This window comes from Adiantum capillus-veneris, chromosome 15 (assembly GCF_014529385.1).
Source record: "Adiantum capillus-veneris isolate H3 chromosome 15, ASM1452938v2, whole genome shotgun sequence".
NCBI classification, from domain to species: Eukaryota; Viridiplantae; Streptophyta; class Polypodiopsida; order Polypodiales; family Pteridaceae; genus Adiantum; species Adiantum capillus-veneris.
The window spans coordinates 4,226,351-4,240,219 of NC_140945.1; the positions used below are offsets into that span (position 1 = coordinate 4,226,351).

At 46.7% G+C, this 13,869-nt stretch overlaps 1 protein-coding gene across 2 annotated transcripts in view; it reads left to right on the plus strand.

Moving 5' to 3' along the window:
- LOC147440192 (mitochondrial 28S ribosomal protein S29-like protein) overlaps window positions 1–13,869 on the plus strand; it is a 58,740-nt gene that overhangs the window by 14,626 nt on the left and 30,245 nt on the right. For both annotated transcript variants that reach the window (XR_015190362.1, XM_086529958.1), the window contains exons 3-7: window positions 10,374–10,639; window positions 11,295–11,549; window positions 11,626–11,712; window positions 11,899–12,071; window positions 12,269–12,375. Coding sequence is in view for 1 of the 2 variants with exons in the window: in XM_086529958.1 (XP_086386084.1) it covers window positions 10,374–10,639; window positions 11,295–11,549; window positions 11,626–11,712; window positions 11,899–12,071; window positions 12,269–12,375 (888 nt within the window). In the remaining variant the exon portion in view is untranslated. The remainder of the gene's footprint in view (window positions 1–10,373; window positions 10,640–11,294; window positions 11,550–11,625; window positions 11,713–11,898; window positions 12,072–12,268; window positions 12,376–13,869) is intronic.

Genomic DNA, 13,869 nt, shown 5'->3' on the forward strand with positions numbered 1-13,869 from the left:
CCTAATGTCACTGCTAGGCTCAAGGCGCTCCAATGCAAGCCGCCATCCTTTGCTCACCTCCTTGTCGGTCTCTTGACGCCTTCCCTGAAACTCAGGGTCAAGCACATAAGCTGCTGCATGAAGTGGAGAGTAATATCCATTCCACCTCGACTCACACAAGCCATGAATCTCCGCATACTGAACAGGGTCAGGCACAAGCTTCTCAAGTGCCTCTATCATCCGATCCATGGCTTCGTAGACTTTGCCAATGCATGGCTGCAAGCCATCCACCACTCGAAGTAGGTGTAGAATAGGCTTGACAATGGCGTCAAGAGTCTTCACCTCCTCCCACCAAGCGGCGTCGTCGGCCCATTCTTGGCATTTCAATCCTGTTGCTGATGTAGACTCCGGCATGGCCTGGAACTTATCGCTGAGAAAGAGGCCCCTTAAGGCTCCGCCACATGTAGACAAGCAGCCTAGCATAAGCCAATTGAATGCAAATCTTGTCTCTGAATAATTGAGCAAGGACAAGTGGCTCCTCTTTGAGAATTCATGGCGCTCTTTTTGATGGTTGAGCACAAAGGAGACAATTCGAGAGGCGTCACCAATGGTGGGTGAAATCCGTGACAAGTTCCCTATGTCCTTGAGGAGGTTATTGAGACAATGCGCCATGCAAAATGTGACATGGATGCTGGGATACATGCCCTCAATGATAGCCCCGGCTGCCCTATTTGACGCCTCTCCATCTGCAACCATACAAAGGACATTCTCCGGGCCGGTGATCTCTATGGTGCTTGTCCACTCCGCAGCAAGCATCTCGGCGGCCTTGCCACTATCGGATGCATCATGTGACTCCACAAAGTACATCTCCCCCCGAGAGCAGGCCACCACCCCGTGGATGGACCGCTTGCGGGTGTCGCTCCATCCATCTACAAGGAGAGAGACGCCATTGGTCTCCCACAAATCCTTTGTTGCTTGGGCCGCTTGCTCCACGTCAAGCTTCTCTTTGTCAAGGAGGGTGGTGCGAAGCCTCTCCGATGAAGGTGGCACATAAGAAGAGCCATATTCCCCTATTTTCGTAACCATGGTTCGAAAGTATGGAGACCTATCCACACAAAATAGAGCATGTTGTGTTAGTATGGAGAGTCGAGAGTCGAGAAGTTATAACCCATTATGAATACAAAATGGAAGATTGCAATGTGCATATGCCAAGGGAAACTCACCGCGAAGCATGGAAGGCAATGTGGTCGTGGAAGAAGAATCGGGCAACCGATCTATCCACCTCTTCCTTCAATTTAGGATTCCAATTTTCGTTGAGAGTGTGTTAAGTGCAGCGGAATGAATGTTGTTTTTCTCAAGATTAGTGATCTTTATTGCTCAAGGTTCCTTTTAGTTCTTAGGGAAAGAGAGAGCTTTCCGTCTTGTAGGGTGGTGTGGTAACGAACAAAGTGAGTGGATATTGTGCGTGCAAGTGAATGAGACTGAGAGAAGGAGAGAGAAGAGATACGACACCGAGAGGTTGTAAAACCCTCCTCCGAAGGCCCCACTCTCGTCGGCGAGAGTGGTCTACTTGATTGCACGAAGGTGTACAATGCATATGCAATGGGACTATGCCGATGACGACGACGGTGGCGACGACGACGACTTGGGATGAAATCTGAGATCTTCTAGATGCTGAATTTCTTGGACTGTTTCAAGCTGAGATTGACTGTTTTGTCGCTGTTTCAATGGCTGAATCTGATGGTTGTATCGGGGGTCATGCTAGAGACAAAAACGCTGATGTATTGTACTTGCTAAGCTGCGTTTTGATGCTGAGTTGTACCTGCTGGAAAACGCTGCCAAGGCTGGGGAATACCTGCTGAAAAACGCTAGTAAAGGCTGTGTTTTTTTCCCTTGCTGAAAATCTGTTATGGCTGCGTTTTTACCAAGGCTGGAAGCTGATGAAAACGCTGGAATCTACTGCTGGTCTGCTATCCCAATGATGACAAAAAACGCTGAAATGGTCTGTCCTGCTAGCGTTAGTAAATGGCTGAGATTGCTGATGTTGGTGCTAGGGGAAAACCGCTAGAGACGAGGCTTATGGCGATGGTATGCTGTGGGTGGAAACGCCAATGGAAGGGGATGTATGGCGAAGGAATCTGTTGGGAATCCCCGCGAAGGAGGAGGTCCAAAAACGTGGGGGGTTGCTGGGGGGTTTACTGCTGAGAAGTTGCCTGTTGAGCGGGAAGCTCCTGTTGCCTCTTCTGCCAGAAAGTGCTAACTTGGGTTTGCTTATATATTAACTTAGCAAAATTGCTCTACCTACTTTTGTTGGAAAGTCACTTAAAAATAATAAGTGAAAATAACCAATAAATAGGAAAATAGGCTAAATGCACTGGAAAATTCCCCTAACTGATGCTAATGGATTCTGATGGGAATTCCGATGATCATGCTGTGTGCAACCGGAGGATATGCATCTATGCTAAGTGACTGGGCATGCACGGTCTACGAATAGACTCACAAAAGTGCCAGATCACTGCTAATCTAACTGACTGAATTGACGGGAAGTCTGCTATGGTGTAGCTTGTCCACGGACACATAGGGTTGGGGTGTGTCACGTGACATCCCCTCCTTTTCAAAGTGAGGTACTGGTACCGAACTGTATGGGGTCGAGGGAGATCGCCAACAGCATCCGGAATCTTGGAAGGGACTCTTCGCCGGCCCACTCTGATGTGTGGGTCGTGCGGTACTTGAACTTCATACAGGTTTGCAACGCTTGCTTCTTTGGGCCGCGCCAAAAGCGACTCAAAGTCTTCTGTGGCTCCTTCGATGCTACATCTTCGTTGAGAGTCATGCTTGTTTCTTCTTCAAGAATCTCCATGGCTAAAAATTCTTGAAACCATCTCCAACACAAAACCATGAACATACCCATTCCATGTAAAGTGAAGGAAAAAAATCTTGTCTTCTCTAAAGACTGTGTATGCAATGTAGATGAACATAGAGACGGAGTGACAACCCGTTCATCAAACACATGCAAACAATGAGGTCGAATCTTTTCTGTTTGATCAAAATCAATCAACTGTGGCAAATCACAATTTAAATGCCCATGCTTGGTGCTCATACTATCATGTGCTCTTTCGGAACCTGTGTCATGCCAAGGAAGAGACATGGAATGCGACTTCCTTACATACAAACTTTTCAGTTTTTCACGAAAAATCCGCATACATTCGTGCTCATCCATGAGAGAAACGTGCTCAACATACAATATGTCATGCCTAGGAAAAGGGATCACATAATGATGCTGAGCAAAATACAGGAAACCTTTACGAATGAAACACTCGAACAATGCGTGCGTATCAATCATGCGAACACATAATACTTCCTGTGATGGTTCCTTGGACCAAGGCTCGAGAGCCAAGATCGGTTCGTCCTTAATGATCGAATCGTCCTGTGGGGGTTCTTTGGACCTCGACTCGAAAGCCAAGATCGGATCTTCGTGATTGATCGAATCTACAACGAGGTTAGCTTTGCTAGGAACAACATCAACTAACACATCATCCTTGTGAACAATGACATCTTCTTCATGCAACTCATCATGCTTGTGAGAAATCACATCTTGATCATGCAAATGATCATGCTTGTGAGAAATCACATCTTGATCATGCAAATCATCATGCTTGTCATTGTCATCCAAATCATTATGCTTATCATTGTGCTTCAAATCATCATGCAAGTCATTGTCAATCAAATCATCATCATGCTTCACACAATCATGCTAATCCTGTGGGTCATGCTTTGGAGAAGAAGAGACCGAGACAGTCTCCTTTCTGTGATTCTGTGCAAAGTACGCTTGTACTTGAGAAAAAAGTCGCAAGAACTCTTTGTTTTGTCGGTCGCTCTGTTCTTGTAGTGCTTTGGTCTCACGCGCTATGGCTGCCATTCTGTTTTGGTACTTACGCTCGATGGTTGCCATATCTTCTTCGTAGGCTTTTCCTTTTGCTTCTCTTTCTTGGTCCAACTCCTCCATAGGAGTTAGTGCAATCTTTGTCGTAGATGGGGAAGGGTCAGAAAAACCTCTTGGTGGGGAAAATTCTTCTTCGCCTCTCTCATGCTCATCACTTCCAAGTGAAGTATCCAATCCGCTTCGAGTGATGATCATTCTGCAATCGTGGGCTCTTGTGGGTTCTTGGGGTCTTAAGCTCGCAAGGAACTTGGGTTCTTGAGAGTCTTGAGGTTCTTGAGGTCCTTGATTCGTGAGAATCTTGGGTTCTTGAGGTTCTTGAGGGTCTCGAGTTCTTGGGGTTCTTGAGGTTTTCTTTCGCTTGCAAATCGCGTTGAGAAGGATCTTCTCTTCACCCGAGTTCTACCCTTTTCTGCGGGCGCACCCCTTGGCGGCCTTGCGCTCACACCAAGGTTGCTTTTCCCCACCTCACGTCGATTGGCCGGCCGTTAAGTGCACGGTCTGCTCTCAATGAGTGAAAAGAGACACAAGGGGAGGCTGGACAAGCCCTTCTTTCTTGGGATTCCTGTCACTCTTCAACAAAACACGATTAGGAATCGCCACGCCCAAGTAAACTTGGGTTCGTGCGACCACAAGAAGCAAAAAATTCTTGTGGTTCTTTCCTTGAGTAATGCAGAACACTTCCAAAGCTTTGATACCAATGTGAAGTGCAGCGGAATGAATGTTGTTTTTCTCAAGATTAGTGATCTTTATTGCTCAAGGTTCCTTTTAGTTCTTAGGGGAAGAGAGAGCTTTCCGTCTTGTAGAGTGCTGTGGTCACGAACAAAGTGAGTGGATATTGTGCGTGCAAGTGAATGAGACTGAGAGAAGGAGAGAGAAGAGATACGACACCGAGAGGTTGTAAAACCCTCCTCCGAAGGCCCCCACTCTTGTCGGCGAGAGTGGTCTACTTGATTGCACGAAGGTGTACAATGCGTATGCAATGGACTGATGCAATGGGACTATGCCGATGACGACGGTGGTGACGACGACGACTTGGGCTGAAATTTGAGATCTTCTAGATGCTGAATTTCTTGGACTGTTTCAAGCTGAAATTGACTGTTTTGGCGCTGTTTCAATGGCTGAATCTGATGGTTGTATCGGGGGTCATGCTAGAGACAAAAACGCTGATGGATTGTACCTGCTAAGCTGCGTTTTGATGCTGAGTTGTACCTGCTGGAAAACGCTGCCAAGGCTGGGGAATACCTGCTGAAAAACGCTAGTAAAGGCTGTGTTTTTTTCCCTTGCTAAAAATCTGTTATGGCTGCGTTTTTACCAAGGCTGGAAGCTGATGAAAACGCTGGAATCTACTGCTGGTCTGCTATCCCAATGATGACAAAAAACACTGAAATGGTCTGTCCTGCTAGCGTTAGTAAATGGCTGAGATTGCTGATGTTGGTGCTAGGGGAAAACCGCCAGAGATGAGGCTTATGGCGATGGTATGTTGTGGGTGGAAACGCCAATGGAAGGGGATGTATGGCGAAGGAATCTGCTGGGAATCCCCGCGAAGGAGGAGGTCCAAAAACGTTGGGGGTTGCTGGGGGGTTTACTTCTGAGAAGTTGCCTGTTGAGCGGGAAGCTCCTGCTGCCTCTTCTGCCAGAAAGTGCTAACTTGGGTTTGCTTATATATTAACTTAGCAAAATTGCCCTACCTACTTTTGTTGGAAAGTCACTTAAAAATAATAAGTGAAAATAACCAATAAATAGGAAAATAGGCTAAATGCACTGGAAAATTCCCCTAACTGATGCTAATGGATTCTGATGGGAATTCCGATGATCATGCTGTGTGCAACCGGAGGATATGCATCTATGCTAAGTGACTGGGCATGCACGGTCTACGAATAGACTCACAAAAGTGCCAGATCACTGCTAATCTAACTGACTGAACTGACGGGAACTCTGCTATGGTGTAGCTTGTCCACGGACACATAGGGTTGGGATGTGTCACGTGACAGAGTGCTTTGGCGATGCGAAACGGAAGAGGACGGTGTAGATGCATGGCTCTAGAAGCCTCGAGAGATGTTGTCAAGGTTGGCTTCCCTTTGCTCTCGCGGTGTCGCCGTGGCGGAGGGATCAACGACAACAAAACGGCCCCTCTTGGCCGCTTCCGCAACCTCATACACCGTGAGCTTCTCAAGAAGATCCAACCTATTCTCGGGAGCTACATGAGGGCAAAACTTCACCTCGTGACCAGGTTCATGAAGAAGATGGGCTCGCACTTTGTTTGAACCACCCGTTCTCTTGTATGGGCATAGCTTGCATGTCCATGGTCTTGCACCGCCACCTTTGCCACGCGTGCTAAAGTCGACTTCATCCCACCACGACCACGTTTGCACGGCGGGCCTCCTTCGAGAAGAACCGGCTTGAGAAGTGGAGTTGGCTTGAGATGACATGATGGTGGAGAGACTCGAGAGAGTAGAGCTTAGAAGTTAGAGGAGTTAGAGGAGTTAGAGGAGAGCTTGTGTGGAGAGAGAGTAGAGGAGAGCTTCAAAGTGGGTAGAAGAGGGAGAGGAGAGCTTCAAAGTGGGTAGAAGAGGGAGAGAGTGGAGACTCAAGGGTAGAGTGTAGAGCGTATGGGCCACGGCGCGTAGTCATGCTTGAGCCTTGAGCAATGAGGCTATGAGTAGAGAGGAGAGCTTGAGCCTTGAGGGAATAAGTATTAAGTGGCCCAAGGGGGCTTTTATAGCCTCCCAAGGGCCAAGCCCCCCCAAAATATGGCAGTTGGGCTGCAAATAGCCGTTTAAAACGGTCAAAAACGGTCCCAAACGGCTATTTTTTTCCGCCTAATAATTGCCGTTCCCAGCCGTTCGGTCCATCCCCGTCCAATCCGGTCCGTCCCCCTGCGACCCGCCCGTCCGGCACCTCTTCCGACCGTCCCAAGGCGTCCCTGGCCGTCCCCGGCCCGGTTACGGCCGTCCCTCGGCCCTAGGGCCCGTCCCCCCCGTCCCCCGTAACTATGGCATTTTTGGGGCAGAAAACAGAGAATTCAGCGTGCTGCAGATTCTCGCCAGGTTTTGCTAAGTGTCCGTATGCGTCGGGAAAGTCATCTATTGCGTGGGGATACTGTATGTGAAGCGTCCTAGTACAGGTATGCTGCCGAAATCGGGCCAAAACAGGTGGTTTTCAGCCCGGGTTATGCGGGACAGCTCGTAGGAAATCACAGGTTTTATTCCCTCTGTTGATAGTATAAAGAAATACCGAAAGGGGAGCCAATTTTGGGGCCTACAGGTTGTGGCGTCTACTCAGAGCATTCCAGCTTCTGACCGTGTGTGTGTTTAAAGTGTTAATTTCCATCGCAGGTTACCTTTCCAAAGTGTTCTCTGTGTGTGTTAAAGTAAAGAATTACGGGTGAAAGCCAAAGTCTACCTCCCTTCATCTCTCTCCTCCTTGTAAAACAAGAGTCAAATAGTCATTTCTTGTGACCTTTGGCTTATCTATCTCAAAGTTTAAATATCATTTTGCCATTGCATGTTCAAATATCCAAGTATGAAAATGTGGACAATGTCATACGGGCCAGTTTCAGGGAGGGCGAAGCAAATGGAGAGTTAATACAACACAATGTGGGTGTGTCTCAGAAAGAGTCAAATCACAGGAGATCTAGCATCGGTTGTTGGCGGATCTCATCAATCTCCTCCATGGTCAGTAGTCTGATCGGGTGTCGTGCATGTCGGGCCAAAGTGATCCGAATCCTCTGATACAGCTTCCTTTGATGCTCTGTAGTCCTCCGCAGATTGGGGCGTCTCGATCTCGCTAGTTTCGTCGCTCGGTCGATCAGCGAGCCTCTGGTACGAGGGGAATGTGGGCTCTGCTGTGGTAGTAGCTCCTCTGGTTGCCCAATGTCTGCTCTAAAGAAGTCTGTGATTCGTCTCTGAGACTGGTTAGTCTCTCCTCTCACCAGGCTCTCTTTGTGTCTGCGCAGCTCAAGCAGAAACAAACCCAGGCATCTCTCTGGTCCTCGTATCCCATGACCCTATAGAGTGGTCCAAAGCCCTCTCTGAACAGGTAGTGGAAGCGGCCCCGTATCTCATAATAGACTGGGCAGTGGCATGTGTAGTGCTACTCTGTCTCAGGCTCCATGTGACACAGGGGGCATGTCCGGCCTTTGCTGGTACTCCGTTGCATCTCCCAGTCTCGACCCAAAGCTGGTGTGAAGATGTGCGTATCTGGCCAATAGCACATCGAATCCCATGAGAGAAGTGGGTGTCCATGTATCTGGGTCTCGTCACAAAGCTGTCCTCCGTCAGCTGGAGAAGATGCTCTCTGTAGAAAGCCATCTTCATGCCCAGCTCCTGCGCTGGCTGTATCCATGTCCTCCTGGTGTCTAGCCGAGTCAGGTCTTGGCGGATGAGCTTGGTGATCTCGGACTGTGTAAGAGTTAGAGAAGGGTGCATTCAATGAGTATTGGAAGGGAGGCAATCTATCGATGCTGAACCCATGTGCCTGGAACCATGATGTCATCTTCCCATACCAGCATGTTGTATCTCCTTGCATGGCTAACTATTGAGAGGACTCAAGTGCTAGGCGGGATTATCTGTCTCTCGGAAGTTACCACATGCGGTGTATGAAGGAGATTGATCTGGTGAGCGCCTAAACCACTAACGGGGGGGGGGGGGGGTAGCTAGCTCTGCTCGGATAATGTCACGTGGCACTGAAACCTTGGCTCTAATAAGTCGTGAGATCATAGAGACTAGAGGCTTCTCCATGTCCCCCCATCCATCAGTGCGGCCCCCCGACCTCCCATGATGATCCAATGAGGGTCCCCAAATCTCAGCTCCATAGAGCAATGCGGAAGCCACCAAAGTGTCGAAGAGCCAGAGCTTCGTTCGAGGATCTTGAAAGTGAACTTGTGAACAAATCCTCTCCAATCTACCCAATGCTGCATGGGCTCTGGTCAGTCTAGTCTCTGCGGCTCTCCTCAGTGAAAATGCTGGTCCACTCAAGACCACCCCAAGGTAAGTGTAAGCATCTGTGTACTCCACTGTCTCCTGGCCGTATGTGAATGCGGGTGTTGACTTCCTGATCCACTGTGGGGTGGTATTAAAGTTTAAAACACCATAACCTTGGTTTTACCAAGGTTGACAAACAAACCACTTTCATGGGTCAAAATATGCAAAGCATCCAAGTGGCGTTGCATCCCCTCCGGAGAGTCGGAGATCAACACAATATCATCAGCATATAACAATAGTGGAATCCATGTCCCTGCCAGTTGTGCACCTCTATCACCATCTCTCTCAATATAGTCAGAGACCTCATCCACATACATACCAAATAGAGTAGGAGAGAGCGGGCAGCCCTGCTTCACCCCAATCGTGGAGTGAACTGGTGTAGGTAGACCCTTCGAGGTGCGTACATGCCCCACTATTGACCTGTATAATGCCATGATCCCCCAAATGAGCTCTTTGGGTACCCCCATCTCCTACAGTCTGCGCATCAGTCTAGCTCTGGGTACTGTGTCAAATGCTTTGCAGAAGTCCACAAAGCTACAATAGATCCGTCTCCCATGTAATCTGCCCTCCTCAATAATGGCTCCGAGTGTCATGATATGGTTGTGTAAGGTGCAACGGAAGTGAATGTTGAACTTTGCTCAGGATGAGTGCTCCGAACTGTGCTCAAGGTTCCTTTTACTTACGGAAGGGAGAGCCTTCCGTTCCTTTAGTGAGAGAGTGCAATGGACACAAACAAAGTGAATGGACACTGTGAATGGAAGTGCATGAGACTGAGAGATAGAGAAGAGAATACGACACCAGAGACGTTGTAAAACCCTCCTCCAAGGGCCCCACTCTCGATGGCAAGAGTGGTCTACTATTGATTGCACAATTTGATACAATGATGCTGATGCAAGTCTAATCGCTGTGTCGATGCCGACGGAGTGGACGACGAGGCTGAGTCTATGGCTGAAAACTGAGTGCTTGGGAAGCTTCTTGTCGGGTTCTCTTTTCTTGCTTGGACTGGTTTAATCGGCTGGCTTCTATCGGCTGAATTTACTGATGAAAAACGCTGATATGGCTGAGTTAAAAACGCTGATATGGCTGAGTTAAAAACGCTGAGTTTTGCTGGGGTCTCCTTGCTGAGTTGGCTGCTGCAATCACTGCTGAAACGCTGTACAGCAGGTTGTTTGTAGGTGCTGACGGGGTTGCTTGAAGTTGCTGCTACACTATGCACTTGCTGGCTGTAGTCTCCCTTGCTGAAAACGCTGGCTGGCTGCTATAAAAGGCTGAAAGTGCTGGCTGAAAAACGCTAGACAGCAGGGTTACCAAAATTGTCTTTGTGTCTGTGTAACTCAAGTAGATACAGTCCAAGACATCTCTGGTTGAGAGAGAGAGAGAGAGAGAGAGAGAGAGAGAGAGAGAGAGAGGGATTTATCTCAGCATGTCTCGACTTCTAAGTTAGATTTATTTTTTTATGCTTTTTGCAGCTTTGAATCAAAGAAAGAAGCTTGCAAGGGAGCGGCGTCTATTACAAAATGCAGACCTTGGCTCTAAAAAGCAAATCGTGCTTGATGGCTTACTTGGAAGTGGAAAAAGTGTTCTTCTTGCAATGCTTGTTCATTGGGCTCGAAGTAAAGGCTGGCTGGTTTGTTATGTCCCAAGTGGGAGGAGTTGGACTCATGATGGACTTTACTACAAGAATGAGGCTAGCGGCCTATGGGATACCCCTGTACAAGCTGTCTCCATGCTTGAGGTATGTGTTCTGTATTGCAAAGATCACTACTTAATCTTTTGATTCACATGTTTTGTTTTTTGCCTTGCTTTTATTCGTTTTTCTCTGACCTTCTTCATAATTGGGTAGTTGGGGCTGTTCTGAATTGATGAAGATCTTACGAGGTGCATCCACAGACATCTGCATAAGCGTTCTAGACAAATGGATTGTAACTGTACCACGTGAGTCAGAAATTTACAGGATTACATGTACAGAGGGGTTTTTTATTGCATTTTGGGGAAAAACTTGTAAGGTTCTTAAGAAAAAGGGGTCATTTTATTACCTCATAGCATGTGAGTATTGGGTTTTTTTTAAAATACCCTTTGAACGCTTGTGATATAGATGATTTCCTATAGGTGAACCCCCTGAGGGTTTGTTCCCAGGCAATGAACCTTGGAAATTCTTTTGGCATCATGCTGAGGCGTGCATGGTTCCAAGATATGGTGTGAAGAATACAAGCTGCTAGCAGATGCTCCATTGAGCTTTGCCCTAGTTTTGTTAAGCATCCACACTATTTTGTTTCCTTCAGTTGCTTGTAAAATTGAGCAGCTTGAGGAAAAGAACTGGACGTTCTTTGCGGATTTTTTGGGAACAGCAAGCATGCTACTTACAGTATAGCTGTCTGTTTTTTCTTCAGGATCTTATGAAAAGCCACAATGACCTGCTGGATGTTATACCATGTCGGGTTTTTGACCCTGTACCCTTAGGAGAAGGGCCTGGCATTGGTAGGCTATCGGGTGTTCAGGAAGCACCTATCAGAGAGGGTGCAACTTTGACGCATTTAGTTCAGTTTGGAATAGACACTCCTCATGCAGCAGTTGGTGTAGCTGTGCGTCTACGAAAGGAACTTTCTTTGGTTGAAGAGGTCCCTGTTCTGATTGCCGTAGATGAGGTAACTTAAGTTTGTCTCATGTGTCGAGCTTCTCAATGTTTATTGGTAGCTGACAACTTGTTAACTTACTGTGCAGTTTAACAGCTGGTTCACTTTCAGTGGGTTCCATGAAAGCTACAATGAGTTTGGTCGAAGACAGATCCACGCAAGAGAATTGGCAATGGTACTTAAAAGATTCTCTTTGAAAGTTTTTAAGTACATGTACTGATTTGTTGGGCCTAAACTTATATTGGAGCATTTTGCTGCATCTTGCTGCTTTCACACTATAAAGGTCTAGAAGGTTTTCTGCTGCATGACAGGTTTAAGCATATAATATTCTTATTTTTTGAGTCACATGACTTCCTGGCAGGTTCATGCATTCCGAGATATGACATATGGTCCATTTATGTTAGGAGCGTTTTCTCATTCAACCAATGTTGGAAAGCTTCCAAAACAGCTGCCTTCAATTCCATATGAAGCCAAAGTATTTGTGAGCCGGTTTGACTTCTATGAGGCCAGTGTAATGCTGAAGTATTACTTGAGGTCTCTCTCTCTCTCTCTCTCTCTCTCTCGTCTTTCTTTTTTTTTGCATCTACTAGTTTACATTATCTGACTTGTGGGGATGCACAAGCACACGTACATGGGTGCGAAGCAGTGTCCGTTTTCCTCATCTTTTTCATCTCTGGTTTTTGTCTTTGAATCATTGCACACATTTTTAGAAGTTTCCTTTTCTCTTCCAGAAAATGGGCACCGAAAGCCAAATTTGGCAAAAGGGCCAGAAGGGCACTTTACATGTTAACCAATGGAAATGCAACGGAGCTAAGGGATATGGCCTTTCTATCAGCAGGTATATACAGTAGCCTATCTTTTTCCTGTCTGGGAGGCAGCCTAGGATGAATGAGTTTGAAGAATTGAGCTTCTTCTTTGAACATACTGCATGTATTATATACAATATGCACATACTATGAAAAATATAGGCAAAATTAAATCTTTGTTCTCTCTTCTTCAATTGTAAGGACGCTTGTGAAGGCAGCGACTAGAGAGTCTGTGACAAGAGATGGCACACAGGACACATGGTTGTGTATTTATTATGATTGCTAGGTTATTCAGCTGGGTTGGAAGGGATTTTACCTCAATAATGTGTAAACAGACGCTCCTAATGATTGTCACATGAGATGGGAGATGTGTCAGGAAGCTGCTACATTCCAGAAGCATACAAACAACTCTCAAGGCTTGGAAAAGCTCTCATTCTTGTGACAAATGCATTAAGAAAACAGGAAACAACCATGGAAACAAAGGAAATATATTTTGTGGGGCCTGAAGAGGAAATTTATACAACCAGGCAATCCAGTATTATAAAAAGTGGATAAAGTGATTGTCTCACGCAGAAGACGTAAAGTAGAAATGGTGACACACATATAGACATAAGATGAACATTGTTCGGTGTGCTTACAAGGATTGCCAAGTTGAACGCCATTACTTGAATCATAGTTTTTCCATACGTCAACCACACGTCGGACGCACATGCGTACGGAAGTACGGAATAAGTGCGGATCAGACTACCGAAAAATTCCACATGTCAGATAGCCTACTACATAGGATGCTTAAAAGCCTACATACTACACCAGCATGTTTAATACTTTATACACAAACACAAAACCAGAAATTAGAATTTAGAGACTAGCTTGTGTGCACGGGAGAAGTTGAAGGTGAGCAAGAGAGGGCGAGAGGATGGGCTGGCCCCTGATTCGCAGCTCGCAGCTCACTGATGTGCTGCAATACCTTCATAACAGAGTCAGTAGCCCAACTCGCGTGGCCAAAAAACTGCAAGCGAAAAAATTTTGCCCCAAATTTTTTGCCACGTACGGAATCACTTTCCGTACGTTTCCGTACTCGGACGAGTACGGAAGTACGGCTAGGCAACCACACGGGTACGAAAAAAACTATGACTTGAATGAGCTACATGTTACATCATCATTTGAGAACGATGTGAAGCTAAATCATGTAAGTGTGACATTCAATTGTTTCATCCCTTCACCTTTGATGTCTCCAAGGGTAGCAAGAACTCGTTCAAACCACTGTTTTCTTGACACAAGTCAGGCTAGGGTACACCTTAAAGGTTGCCTTACTGGTGTAGCTGCTCAGTGGAGCCTAGTTATACCAGGCTCAATGGCTACGAAGATTGGTTCGCCATGGGTGTGGGTGTATGCCCTTGGTGATACCCATTTTCTAGACATAATTCAACTCAGAGATTCTATTACATGCAAGTTTCGGCTGCAACGCTCGGTGGTGATTGGTCATTCGGATTAGTGCCTCAAGTGCCATGCTTTTGGGGACATGG